The sequence below is a fragment of the Leptodactylus fuscus genome, chromosome 1 (genome assembly GCF_031893055.1).
Source record: "Leptodactylus fuscus isolate aLepFus1 chromosome 1, aLepFus1.hap2, whole genome shotgun sequence".
Classification (NCBI taxonomy): Eukaryota; Metazoa; Chordata; class Amphibia; order Anura; family Leptodactylidae; genus Leptodactylus; species Leptodactylus fuscus.
In genome coordinates this window covers 125,648,491-125,663,466 of record NC_134265.1, presented here as the reverse complement: position 1 = coordinate 125,663,466, position 14,976 = coordinate 125,648,491, and the positions used below count along the sequence as shown (strand labels likewise).

General features: G+C 39.9%; 1 protein-coding gene across 1 annotated transcript in view; it reads left to right on the top strand.

The window, feature by feature from the left end:
* The window catches only part of NIPSNAP1 (nipsnap homolog 1), a 28,700-nt gene extending 13,971 nt beyond the window's left edge, over positions 1-14,729 (top strand). The window contains exons 7-10 of the mRNA XM_075276619.1: positions 932-963; positions 2,598-2,692; positions 11,534-11,617; positions 13,750-14,729. Of these exons, the coding sequence (XP_075132720.1) occupies positions 932-963; positions 2,598-2,692; positions 11,534-11,617; positions 13,750-13,814 (276 nt within the window). The 3' untranslated portion in view covers positions 13,815-14,729. The remainder of the gene's footprint in view (positions 1-931; positions 964-2,597; positions 2,693-11,533; positions 11,618-13,749) is intronic.
* The last annotated feature ends 247 nt before the right edge of the window (positions 14,730-14,976 follow it).

The following is a 14,976-nucleotide window of genomic DNA, read 5'->3' as shown; positions in this document are numbered from 1 at the left end:
GGTGTGGAATAGCCTTTCTAAAGCCTATGCAAGGATGTGATTAGCTAAAAATGACTTTTCTCAATGATGGAGCCCCTTTAAAGGAACTCTAAACTTAAAACTGAAAGCATACCTCCAGTTATAAACAACTTTGCATGAATTAATAGTACAGGTAAATGTACCAACTTTTGTAATATTTATTATTAAAGAAAAATGCTTTCTTCTCCACCTTTCAGACAGATGTACTTTCTACATATTAGTCTATGAAGCGGGTAGAGGTAGGAAGAAGCTGCTGTAAAAGACTCTCAAATAATTGCTGCTGCTACTCTGAGTCAGGGGAGCACTTAGAACGCTGCTTTTAACAAGCTACCAGTGCACAGAATGAGAACCTCTGGAATGTCAGAGGATTTAACAGAGGAGTTACATTTTATTTATTGCATAACTTTTAACAATAGAATAGATATGTTATTTTATAGGGATTTTCCCCTATTGAAAGGGTGAAAAAATGAGTGACTGTGATCAAGTTATTTATCAGTTCTATGATGAAATATTTATTGCCATCTAGACTGTCCAGACCTTTTATCTCTTCAGTTCTGGTGATTTTGTGAAGTTATGGAGACGCTCTCTGCATCTTGTACTCATTTTTAATAGGTGGTGTAAGTGATAGGAGACACATTTGTTGTATGCTACTTTTCCAATTATTTAAATGCAACTTGGTGCATCCTCCGTAAATCTCCCTCACAGAATCTGCTTGGTTCAGACTTTTACTTGATTTGTAATGCTTTGTCGTAATTTGTAGTAATATTACTTTGTATTATTTTATGTCACAATTATGTAACAAATGTGTATTACAGAAATGTTCCAGATTTTCCTGGCAGTGAAGGGTTGTTAATAAACAACCTAGTTAGATCACACTCTCTGGCATTACTAATGTACTTACATTTATTCCCAGCCAGGAACAATGATCGAGTGGGGAAATAACTGGTAAGTCTGAATAATTTCCAGATTGTGTAAACCATGTGTTAAAAATTAGAGAGACAAAAACAGAGAACAGCACCAAGCTGTATATGGTGACGTAACATATGGTGAGTGAGTATAGGTATTGAAAGAGAGCTTCTCACCTTACACCTTGTGTTAAAAATTGTAATGTGTTTTGTATCATTTCTGGTGGAAAAATGCAGGTGAGTTTGCCTTTGAACATATCATTTATTCACTGATATCTTTTCTCTTTATATTGTTAGAAACAACAGCTGAGTCAAGGAGTTGCAATCTTATTATTAACTGCCGGCTATCTCTGTCTGTAGGTGCATCCATGGAGAGCTGTTAGTCTCTGTTGCTACACAGTTGTTTGTTGGGTATCTGGCAGGCAATACATCTGCAGTCAGCTGCAGAACCTGCAGGCAGTCGCCCATAAATATTGTATTTCTTCCCCCTTTCAAATAGAAAACTAATAGTAGCACAGTACTCCAGAGACAGAGGTATTCTATATAGAGTTTGTCTTCAGCAGGACTTGGGATCACCCTGTATGACATTCAAATGCACTAATCGGGCACACAGTATGTTCAGGGCTTGTTCTATTAGAACCATCCCTTTTAGAAATAGTTTACTGTTCTTTTTCCATTACATGAGAATGTTCCAAGTACCATTTACAGAAATAATACTTTCAATTTTGGATATTATTCCCTTGATCTTAAGCTTGTCTTTCTTTGGAATATATGTATTGTACCTTAATTAGACCTTTAATGGCTTTTAAGCATAACTCCCTTTCCCATCTTTCCTTGAAGATATGTAAATATGGTCCTCAAGGCTTTATGTAGTTTTTTTCACATCTTGTACGCATTTCATCCGACATTAATCTAATGTGTATGGCCAACTTAAGACATGGTTTTGCTGCATTTGTGCAGCTACAGTATTGTATAGCAGAGGTCAGATGTTACCTTGATGTAAGCAAAAATTAAAAGTAAACCCAGTTCACATAGTGTGGAAGAATGTCAAATGTTTAAGGCGCGCTAAGCCTGCAGATTGTCCTAGACAGAGTATCACTACAGTTCTTTCAAGTTTCTCTAATTTTAGCTGAATATTTAGGAAAATACCACAAAAATGTGCAAGCAAATGCAATGTAGCAGATGATTTGCTGTAGTTTTTCAGTGTTTCTAGTTCAGACTGCAACAGATGCAGCTATAGTAAGTATTAGTTAGTCACGTGAAAATACTGCTGTTTGCAGCAAAATGTCATGTCTCCCCCCCCCCCCCCAAAGAAAAAAAATTGAAGGAAGCCTTAAAAATTTAGCTGACCTCTTCAATTTTGGAGGACTGATAGGCTATATATATATATATGTGTGTGTTTAGGGCCTCACAACTCTTTATAATATTAATATAAAATATTGTTCCTTTGGTGATAAAACTTTATCCAAGGTGTCTAGTAACAGATTACTCCGCTCTATCCATTGAAACACATGCACACTCGGATGAACGGCTGACAGCTGTTGAAGATACGGAATACAGAAACCTTTATAATAAATTTCATTGTTGAATGTTTACGGTATTTTTTTTTTTAACTAGTTGTGCTGAGGAATTTTTGATGACAGTATTTTTATTTGTTTTTATTGTTGCATTAAGGGCTCGTGCTATCAAGCATCGTCAGGAGAATCAAGAAGCCGTGGGTGGATTTTTTTCTCAAATTGGAGAGCTGTATGTAGTGCATCATCTGTGGGGTAAGGACTATTAGTTACTATAATCACATATTTCCCCTTAAAAGTGTTTTCCCACTAAAGACACTTATAGCCTATGCTCAGAAAATGCCCTAAATTAGAGCTGGGCGATTCATCAAAAAATAACAAACTGAACATCAACCAGGATAACTGATGTAATGTTTTTTTTTGTTAGGCTAATACTTGTGAGGTTCTGTTTGGACTGAACCGGTCCATATTGGAAACAGATATCAGGGTCCAGTGTATAATTTGTGAAGGCCCAGGGAAAGTGAGGAAATGTAAAAAAAAAACAGTGTTACTCACCTCTCCTAGGCTCCAGCACGACTTCCTGCAGTCTTTGGCACTTCTGACTGACGTCAGGGACCACTGAGGATTGTAATTGGGTCTCGGCTGTTCAATGGTGCCTTGAAACATAGGCAGAAGTGTCACAACACTATTTGAAGTATGCGACAGCTGAGACCCAATCACAGGCTTCAATGGTCAGAAGCGCAGAAGACACCAGGGATTCGTGCCAGAACTCAGCAGAGGTGAGTAACTGTGCATTTTATTTTTGATTACCACGCCCCCCTTTCCCGGGCCCTCTGATCATTATATTGTGGGTCCCTTTGACTTGAGTATAATAGCAGTTTCTTTTCAATCCAAACTTAATCATCGGACGAATCTTGCAGGGTAACCCAACACATGATTCTCTACTATAAAAGGAGCGTTGTTTAAAAAGGGGTATGCCATAAATAATTTCCAAGATAAAATGCCTGATTATTTGCCAAATTTTGATTTGGGTCATAATTGCCTGGTCCTACCATAATTGTCTAAGAGATGTAGGTCATATCTCTGAAATCCAGACTGTCCTCAATGGTCCTATGTTCAATGTCCTACACGGTTTCCATCACGCCCTTAGAAGTTAATGGAAAATGTGGAGAACAGTGAGCTTCGTTGTTTCCATAACTCCCATGAATTCCTGTAGGAGTTAATGAAAATGTGGAGCTCAGAGAGGACAAGTCTGTATTTCATGGTGTGCGAGGTGGAGCTGGGAAATGGAGATTGGGGGGGTTCATTTTGAAAATGGGTGTGTGACCAAGAAATTGGACCTGTATTTTTCAGACAGTTATAGTATATTTTGTGAATATGCCGTAAGTTTCTTCTGTAGGGGGAAAAAAAAATCCCTTTAAAGCAAATTTTTAAACTTGACCACCATTTTGTTTCATTTAATTAAGGAGATCTGCTGAGATCTCCATTGATCCTGAGAATAGAGGGTTCCCCCCTCTTCCCTCCATTGTGCATTAAGACTGATTATATGTTACTTGGACTGACTTAGCCACATTTCCATTTAATTTAATCTCTTGCACTCCCATGAAAGAGAATCAGCGCGCCATTCACTAAGTGACAAACTCGCTGTTCTCAGGATCAATGAGGGGTCCCAGTGGTCAGACTGTCAGCAGTCAATATGGATAGAGGTTAAATACTTTTTGGGGCATAACTTTTAAAAAAATTGACATGGGGTGAATTTATCAAAGCAACAGTTCTGGCATAAATTAAAAATCAGAAAGTATAGTACTCCTCCTAGCTGCTGGAGACATCTCTCCTAACCCCGGCCCTCCTTCCTTCACTAACTCTTCTTCCTGCACACATAGAAGGCCTACAAACCTCATTAATATTTACCGTGTTCCTTCCCCTCACCCCTCCCCTGTCTCTTTTAACTGCTCTCTCTGGAACACCCGCTCAGTGTGTAACAAACTAGAATATATTAATGACTTATTCCTTAGTAAATCCCTCGGCCTGCTCGCCCTTACTGAAACTTGGATCCAGCAGGCAGACACAGCCTTCCCTGCTGCTCTGTCTCATGGTGGCCTACAATTCTCACATACCTCTAGGCCTGACAGCAGGCAGGGTGGTGGGGTAGGCTTACTTCTGTCACCACAGTGCATTTTTCAGGCCATTCCACCGGTACCCTCACTCACATTCTCCTCATTTGAAGTCCATGCTATCAGACTTTTCCGCCCATTCTCCTTACATGTAGCTGTGATCTACCGTCCACCTGGCTCACCCTACCAATTTTTGGATCACTTTGCTTCTTGGCTTCCCCACATTTTATCCAGTGACATTCCTACCCTCATCATGGGTGACTTTAACATCCCTGTTGATACCCCTCACTCCCCAGCTGCCTCACGGTTTCTCTCATTAACCACTTCTCTTGGTCTTTTACAATGTTCTTCTTCTGCCACACGTGTAGGTGGAAACACGATTAATCTTGTCTTCCATCGACTCCTCACAGTTTCTAAATTTACTAACTCTTCTCTGCCCCTCTCTGATCATAATCTTCTGTCTCTCACCATCAGTGCCCTCTCCCCTTCACAAGATACACCTACCCAACACACATATAGGAACTTGCGTACTATCGACACCCAGCACCTCTTAGATACTCTACAGTCCTCTCTGTCCCCTATCTCCTCAATCTCCTGTCCCAATCTGGCCACCAGTCACTATAATGAAACCCTTAAAAATGCATTGGATGAGGTGGCTCCCCCCTCCACTCGTAAAGTCCCACATAGGAGGCAGCAGCCCTGGCACACGCCACAGACACGATTTCTTCAGCGGTGCTCTAGGTCTGCCGAACGTCTCTGGAGAAAATCACGTTCACCTGCAGATTTCCTCCACTTCAAATTTATGCTTAAAACATATAGTTCTGCCCTTTACCTTGCCAAACAAGACTATTTCACTGCCCTCATCTCTTCTCTCTCCAGCAACCCTAAAAGGCTTTTTGAAACTTTACACTCTTTACTCACACCAAAGGTGCAGACGCCATTCACAGACCTTAGTGCCGATGACCTTGCCACTTATTTCCATGATAAAATTGATAAGATCCGTCAGGAAATTACTGCCCAAGCCCCAGGTGGCATTGATCCCCTCACCAACTGCACTTCAGACTGTCCATTCTCATCTTTTGAACCTGTTACAGAAGAGGAAGTCTCCCAACTACTTTCTTCATCTCGCCCTACAACCTGCAGTAGTGACCCCTTCCCCTCACACCTTCTCCAATCTCTGTCACCTGCTGTCACGACTTACCTTACTAAAATATTTAACCTCTCTCTCTCTTCTGGAATCTTCCCATCCTCCTTCAAGCATGCTGTTATAACTCCGCTATTGAAAAAACCCTCCCTGGACCCATCCTGTGCTGCTAACTATCGACCCGTCTCTAACCTCCCCTTCATCTCTAAACTCTTGGAACGCCTGGTCTAGTCTCGTTTAATCCGCTATCTCTCTGCTAACTCTCTGCTTGACCCCTTACAATCTGGTTTCCGCGCTCTGCACTCTACTGAAATGGCTCTCACAAAAGTCTCCAATGATCTCCTAATGGCTAAATCCAATGGTGACTTCTCTCTTCTTATTCTTCTGGACCTCTCTGCAGCTTTTGACACTGTTGACCATCAACTCCTCCTCACTATGCTCCGCTCAGTTGGCCTCAATGACACTGCGCTCTTCTGGTTCTCTTCTTATCTCTCAGACCGCACTTTCAGTGTATCATTTGCAGGCTCTGTTTCTTCCCCTCTTTCCCTTGCTGTTGGGGCTCCTCAGGGCTCGGTCCTAGGCCCCCTGCTCTTTTCTCTCTACACAGCCCCCATTGGACAAACCATTGCCAGATTTGGCTTCAGGTACCATCTTTATGCTGATGACACCCAATTATACACATCTTCCCGTGACATCACCCCTGCACTCATACAGAACACCAGCAACTGTCTCTCTGCTGTCTCAAATATCATGTCCTCGCTCTATCTGAAAATAAACCTCTCTAAGACTGAACTACTACTGTTTCCACCATCTAATAGATCTGTCCCTGATATATCCATTGTAGTCTCGGGCCTTACTATAACTCCTAGGCAGCATGCCCGCTGCCTCGGGGTCATGTTTGACGCAGACCTTTCTTTCACCCCTCATATTGAATCACTCGCACGTTCATGTCACCTCCACCTCAAAAACATCTCCAGAATACACCTTTTCCTTACCAGAGATACACTAAAGACACTTATTGTCTCTCTGATTCATTCTCGCCTTGACTACTGTAACTCCTTACTTATCGGTCTTCCCCTCACTAAACTCTCCCCTCTACAATCTATTCTGAATGCAGCGGCCAGGCTCATCTATCAGGCTAGACGCTACAGCGATGCCTCGGGTCTGTGCCAGTCGTTACATTGGCTGCCTATTCAATATAGAATAAAATATAAAGTTATCACTCTCATCCACAAGGCTCTCCATAATGCCGCACCTCCCTACATTTCCTCCCTCATCTCTGTCTACCGCCCAACCCATGTTCTACATTCACTAAATGACCTAACACTTACATCCTCTATTATCAGAACCTCCCACGCTCGTATACAAGACTTCTCCCGAGTTGCACCACTTCTCTGGAATGCTCTACCCCGGACAATCAGATTAACTCCCAATTTTTACAGTTTCAAACGCAAACTAAAGACACCTCTTTTCAGACAAGCCTATCACAATGTCTAACGTAAACCCTTAACCCTCCTCTGTCCCCGCTCCCACATTTCCCCACATGATATGATGTCATCTCATGCTAACTTTATAGGTCCAAGCTCCATCCACATTTAAAGGACACGACTGTCGACGGCTCATAAAGTCTTATGTTTATGTAATGACAGTCACCTCTATTACAAAAGTGTCTGACCTCTGCATAAGCAATGCCGCCCCTGCTACCTCTTGTGTCACCCCTTTACCTCATAGATTGTAAGCTCTTGCGAGCAGGGCCCTCAGTCCTATTGTGTGAAATGATTTTCTTTGTAATGTATCTTTCTGTCTGTATTTGAACCCTACAAATTGTACAGCGCTGCAGAATATGTTGGCGCTATATAAATAAAATTTATTTTTATTATACTTTTGAAACAGTTTTGCCTAATTTGCATAAACATTTTGTGATTTTATTTTTTTGCATTTCTACACCACTCACTTCACTGTAAAAAGTGGATAGGAAAATGGCGGTGGTTAGCCTGTTTGGGTTGTATCTGATAAATCTGTTGCACAATGTGTCACAATTTTACTCCAGTAATGAGATGATGTAGAACAGGGGTCTCAAACTTGCAGCCCGCCGGCCAACTGTGGCCCTCGGGACAATACTTTTCGGCCCCTGGCGGACGCTGTGTGTTTAACTATGGAGGCCGCCCGGGAGTCGGGCTGCTGCAATAGCTGCTGGGTGTCTACTGTTTTACACAGTAGACACCCAGCGATAATGCCTCCGGTCGGTGTCTGCAATAACACCTCCGGCAACTTGGTCAAAGTTGACTGAGGCGCCATTTTCCCGGCGGGGCATGGGCACCGCCATTTTCCGGTGATCGCCGGCATCTGGAGCATGCTTGTACCGGCCTTGTAAAGGCTCCCCAGCCGGTCTGCAGTGATTTTCTTTTGCAGACTGCTCTGTGCAGCCTGCAAAAGAAATGACAATTTTTTGCAATGTATTGCAATGCATTAGCATTGTAATGCATTGCATTAGTGATCAGACCCCCTGGGGTTCAAAACCCCTAGGGGGTCTAATAAATGCAAAAAAAAAAAAAAAAGTAAAAAAATATTAAAGTATTAAAAATTCAAATCACCCTCCTTTCCCTAGAACACACATAAAAGTACAGGGGGTGAACAAAAAAAATGGAAACACCTTTGAAAAATCATCAAAATATCTTTTAATATGGTGTTGGTCAACCTTTTGCAGCAAATACAGCCTCAATTGAGGTATTGATTCATACAAATTGTGAATTTAATTATACAAATATATATTTAATTTTTAAAGAATGTATTTCTCATAAAAACTTAATGGTGTTTTTTTTTGGAGGCCAGAACATTTTGAATATATCAATCCTCCACCACTGCTATTCTCACACTGCCCAGGTCTTGCTACTCTCCGCTTCCTATTTCCTTGGCTTGACAACAGGAAATGCCCTTTCATGACCCACCTAAGCAACTAGCTCAGTGATCACTTCTGAGCCATTTCCTGCATGTGAGATGGGGACCAGGAAATGGAGATTTGCAAGGATCAATAAAATAAGTAGTGTTCATATTTTAAAATCTAAAAAAAAAAAAAAAAAAAAAAGTGCCTTCATTTCAAATGGAGTCAGTAGCTCATTTTTCATCTTGAAGAAAAAAAAACTACCTTCAGGCGGTCTCTACCTTGCAAAACCTATTAAAATTGGAGGTAAAGACCACTGCAAAAAATTTTTACATTATTTTTCTGTCATTTCAATGTGGTTTGCAAGGCAGAATCTGCCTGAAAATAGGTCTGAACTCTTCTTTTTCTGCCTGACATTCATTGAAGTGAATGGTAGAGAAGGGAGCAGTTTTTGGAAGCGGATTCTGTCTCGAAAATGCTGCGTTCAAAAAACTCAGTGTAAACTCACCCTTACAGTGTGGTGTGGTGTTGTTCTTAAATGTGGGGCACATAATTGATGTTTGAGAAGCCTTGCCATATTTCATCTTTGGCTTGTACAAGTGATCGGAATAATAAAATAGTGTTCTGAAACAGCAGCTGTGTATTGGCGATGCAGTCTAGCCACCCTTAGGATGAGTATTGTACATCATTAATCCAGAGGCAGTTTACAAGGAATTGAAGCATTAAAACAGAATGTGTGGTAATAGCCCATGCTTGATTTATGGGGTGATGTCTCAGCCGTTGACCTTTCTTATCTTACTGTTGACACATACAAGTAACCAGTACAGGTCACTTGTTAAGCCTTTAGTGGCAAATTAGCTTCTTTATCATTTGTACTTAAGGATGGTCAGAGGAGCTGCTAGTGCCAATTCTACAACAATAAGCTAAGGGTAAAAGTCTTTGCGCTTTACTGTCATCCTGTTAATTCTAAAGAGAAAGTATGGCTTCAGATGATGACGATTGAAGGCATGGACTTATGGAACTACTTCCATACAATGAAAGTGTAATTCACATAACTATTCATTAAAAGAAGAAAACAATGTTTGAAAAATGAAGATAGATAGATAGATATATGCAACACAAAACACATTTTAGTTATTAGAGCCTATATAAAGTAATTCAACCTCTCTAGATTTGGCAATCCAAAAACCAGAACAGCCTGTACTTTGAAAATAAATAAATAAATTAAAATAAAAAAAAAAATTATATATATATATATATATATATATATATATATATATATATATGGATGGTATACACTTAATTTCGGTCAAAGAACATAACTGAATACTGCAATCTTAATGGGTAAGGAGTACCTCCAGTCCTAAAACACTTTCTCATAAATGAATAGTGTAATAATTCTAATATACAAGTTGCTTTTTACATACAGGTCTACGGGAACATTGATTTGTGAAATCCTCAGACGTGTACACAGCTGTACGGTCTGATGAGGGTGAAGCTGTCCCTGGGGAGGCTTATTTGTAGAAACCTTATTAGGGCTATATACATATACAAGCTCTGTTAGGGGTATATATACAAACTGTGTGTGTGTGAGAGAGCAAGCTGATGGCTGGTCAGGTAATGGAGGGGGTGTACATCTCGCCCAGACTACTCAGGTGGGTGAGATGAGAAAACTCCAGAAGGAATGTTTGTTCTCAGCAGACAACTTTCGTCTGCTGAGCATTTTGGTAAATGCTCAGTACTGGGCTGGATTTTTAGTAATGACAGGTAGGATTGGTAGTGGGACCTGTTATTCCACCCCCCTCCAGTCCACACTTTGGGGATGTTCTGGCAGTGACTCAGCTGCAGAGAGTCTGCTCATCAAGGAGGCTTGAGAAGCCAGCTCCAGCAGCAACACTGGCAGAGCTTGGCTAGAGAGCAAACAGGTCATATTCTTGGAGCTGTGTCCTGAATGATTGTACTGGCTTTTGGATTTCTGTTATTCTAGGTGAGGTAACCTATTCTATGTTCAGTTAGAGCCTAGCCGGGCAGGTATTTATTTTTGTATTTTCCTTTTGTAATGTCTGTTGCTGCCGTGTATAGGGCCATAGAAATGATTGGGTCCATATCCAATCCAGATCTGTTAAAACAATGTATGGATGAAAAACATGGTTGTGTGCATGGAGCATTACACGGAGAGAGAGCTCATTTGACACTGCTGTCTCTTCCACTACTCAGCATAAAGAAATAAATCAGTTAATGGTCTCCTCCATACGTCTCCATAGACTTGTATATAAGGTGAGTATGGAGACTATTCTATGCAACTAAGGAAGAGAAGAGCCTTATAAGAGGAGAATGAGACTGTTTTTTTTTTTTTTTTTTTTTTTTTTTCAATAAGAAATAATACTATGTTTCTTATATTCATTGTGTACTATTGATTTATGAAAACTTGGTCTGGCCCAATGATTCACTAATGGGATATGCAACTTCATGTGTAAATTCAAGGTTAGAAGGTGCTCTAGCCTATACTGTTTATAAACTTCATTGAATTGCAGGCTGCGTCCTAAGAGGAATAGTATAAGAAAGTTAAAATCGAGAAATACTGCCGTCTTTTGCTCCCTCCGAGCTTATTAGAATAGATAGAGAACTAGATGTTAATGAAGACCTGTCATTACATCAGGCTCCGCACTGGAAAAGGTAGTGTATAGGAGTGTACTAATAGGAAATGTGAGAGGAGTGACTTATGTTAACTAAGCTAGAAGGCTTTTAGAGATGGGGAACCTGAGTAGGTCCATTGTATCTGTGCCATGACAGCTGATGGTAACTTTGTAATAGTTGTTAGTTAGTAGTTAGCACAAATGCTCAGCTTTGAAGGTCTTGCATAGTGAGTTTTATTTGGACTGGAGGTCCTCTGGATTGTTTGTTACTTCACATCTTTAGATGTACTAATTATCTGTCTGTTATTATCTATTTGTTAGCTTACAAGGATCTACAGTCCAGAGAAGAAACAAGGAAAGCTGCATGGACCAAAAGAGGCTGGGATGAAAATGTCTATTATACAGGTACTTCAGTATTATCTCACATGAGTTTCTAAAATGTAAATGCAACCTTAAGTATTCAAATGAGTATTAAAATTTTTGAGTGTATAAACTCATGAACTATGTAACTGAGTTTCAAGTATTACTCATACACATTTTAAGCCACGCTTGTATATTGCACCTGTAGGGTATCTGAATTGGTTTAAACATGGTGCTACTTAACTAGTGTTCAGTTTTCAACTGGATCTTATAACAAAAGATGTGTAGAGTTGTGTGACTGGTCACATAATCAAAAAGTTTAGTTAGTATACACAACTCAGGGCAGGTTTTAATGCAGTGGTATTAAGGGATGGGAGCAGAATTTCAAAATTGATATTAGATTTATGTCATTAAAACGTGACCCTCCTAGTCACAGGATAGGTGATAACTATCTGATCCTTCACCGAACAAGAGAATGGGTCCACACCCCCATCTGAACTGGACAGTCTGTTTATAGTCTGTAGGAGTACTGGAGATAGCAGAGTGCTATATTCCACTCTGGGGCAGTCCCATAGTTAATGGTACAACAATAATGTCTAAGTTGCTTGTAGTGCTACTTAGACAGAGAATGGGACTCGCACTTATAAATATCAGTAGAAGTCCTACCTACTTCATATTTGGGACTTGGTCTCCGAGCGAAGCTGAGAAAGGGAGCATGGGTAATTGATGTCACATTGAGAACCTGACTATGTGCACTCCTGCGATTTCAAGACTTGTCCTCAGAATGATGTTGGGAGGGAGTGTGTGCGCAGTTGAAGTCACGGGACCTAGCAACTCTCTTGCACCTCTGCCCTTCTGTAGATTGTTCTCAGAAAGCTACTTGGGGAGAGCGCTTGTGCAATAACAGCATGTGGAAGTTGGCTCTCATTGGATGAAGAGCGCAGATGGGGCAACTGATCGGCTGACAACAATGCTAACGTATAGGTAGGGAGGTATCCAGGGAAAAAGGGAGGATTTAATTGGCACTTTCTTACATACACATTCCTAGGTCCTAAAAGGAAGGGTTTATAATGTCCAAATAATGCATCCACTGTGCCAATACCCCTATAAGCCCTGAAGACACCGGTATTTGCTAATATGTGAGATTGTCATGTAAACTTCCAAGTTAGTGGCTAGTCTGACATTTGTGGTTGGTCTTTTACTTGCCTATAACCAGTGGCTATGTGTAGTGGTGTGTGTGGATTTGTATGTATTTACCCTCTACTCTTTGTTTTTGATCCACTTAGCCCTTGCATGGGTGATACTGGGCTGGAACTAGATTAGTAAGGGGTTTGACCTCAGTGGTTTATTTTTTCACCACACCATACCACCATGTTATGTGCTATCTTCGTTTTATGAGACCCTGTTGTATCTAAAGCACCTAGTCTTATTGGTGCTAGTCTATTTAACATTTAGTGGATTTAAGAAAAGTGTACTTTACACAATTTTTTTCTTTTGGATTTATTTCAGGTACACGCACCTTATTATTTTTCAGTTAAACTGTTTCTTTTTGATGCCGGTATTGTAGCAAAACATATCAGAGGGCATAATTTTGATGATTTTTAAGAGGGGTGCCAGTTTTGTTGTGCTTATATATCTGACACAAACTGCAGTTGTCTGAATATATGTGGCCTCAATGTGAGATACTGTAAGTTCCCAGTTAGGGTGGAATAAACCACCGATATACCTATTAAAATGCAAAACTAGCCTGTTGGGTTTTTTTCTTGTTTGTTTGTTTGTTTGTTTTTATTTAATGTTCACAAATTATTTTAATTTGATCTCGAAAAAAGTTATTTTTGATATGTTAATCTATGCGTCACACAGTATATAGTAATAAAATGGGAGTTTTTTTGCCAATTTATGTGAAAATATTATAATAAACCTACAGAGTAATATGATAGGCAGACATTCCATGTACATGAGGCTATTGCTTGATCATTATGGGTTCTAATGTTTTATTTCTGTTGTGTTTTGTGTAACCCGGGTTACTGTTACTAGTTCTTTTCCTTAATTGAAATGAATCCCCATTTTTCATTTTGGAGGGTTATTGACCATGAATGATAGCTGTTAAATAATATTCTAACATAATATCTTTTATAATGACAAGTTCATTACTTTTTTTTTCCTGTTTCTTATAGTACCTCTTGTGCGGAACATGGAGTCTCGTGTTATGATTCCTTTAAAGATCTCTCCTCTTCAGTGAGGCCACTGTCATCCCTTCAAGGACACCATTCCCATTTTTGAGCTTTCTGTAGATTCTGCCTATTCACCAGTGATATTTACACACGTAAAGGCAGACATCTATCAGGTGTAGCAGGCTTGGACAAATAGTACTGAAGATATTGAATAACCATCATTGGAATTTTATTAGTATAATGACATGAATGTCTTGTGTATACTAAATCAAAGTCAACTTTTAGTAAAGCATTTTTTGCACCTCTGCTAAGATTTGCCACTAGACATTGAAAGAGCATAGAGAAGCTCTGCCACTTTATCACCATGTGACCATGAGTGACAGTAGTCCAATCCTTAGAATGGTTAAATATGTTTTTGTGCTACTACAACAAATACAATGAGACCTGGATATTGTCTCATTTAGAAAAATAAATATAACCATAACTTTTCTTATACTGGTCTTAAGCTTTTGTGCAGAAAGCCTGGTCCCTGCCAGTTTCAGTCCTTGCCAGAAATGGTAATGTTCCATTTGTGCTCAGGTCACTGCTGCAACCTACGACTTGTCGCAATAATGTCCTGTACACGAACATCAAGTGATCGACTGACCTTACAGTCATGTGTCGTTTGCTTACAGGTCACCGAACTGTGCTTTATGTTTATTCTTTCAGAGAAGACCATATCCAGGCCTCATTTATTTTTAGCAGAGTCAGATGGCCCCTTTAATGTCTAGTTGAAAAGGCAGGTATTATTTTAACAGAAAACTCCAGGTAATGTATTAGTAAATTCTCAGGGAAATATTTTGGATGCTGTGATATGTGAACATATACTGTAGTCTAAAACTTAGGTAATGCCCTATAAGTTCCTGCTGATGTCTTGTTATGGGCTCATAAAATGTGCTGCCCCTTACAATACGATGTAAATAATAAAATTAGACCCAGCTGAATATATGTGGTCAGAATCTGTATTGTCTGATTTGCTAGAGATATCCTGCCTACATTATATGTAAAATACTAAAGCAGAATTTCTCAATGTCTGAGAAGATTTAAGAAAGCAGTGTTTCTTGGCAGCACAGCACCTAGATAGCACATGCACTTTTTTTTATTTGAATATATTGTATTTAACACATAGAAGTCACAACATGTTGCCGTACAAATATTTTATTACATAGAGTACATACAACATGCATCATC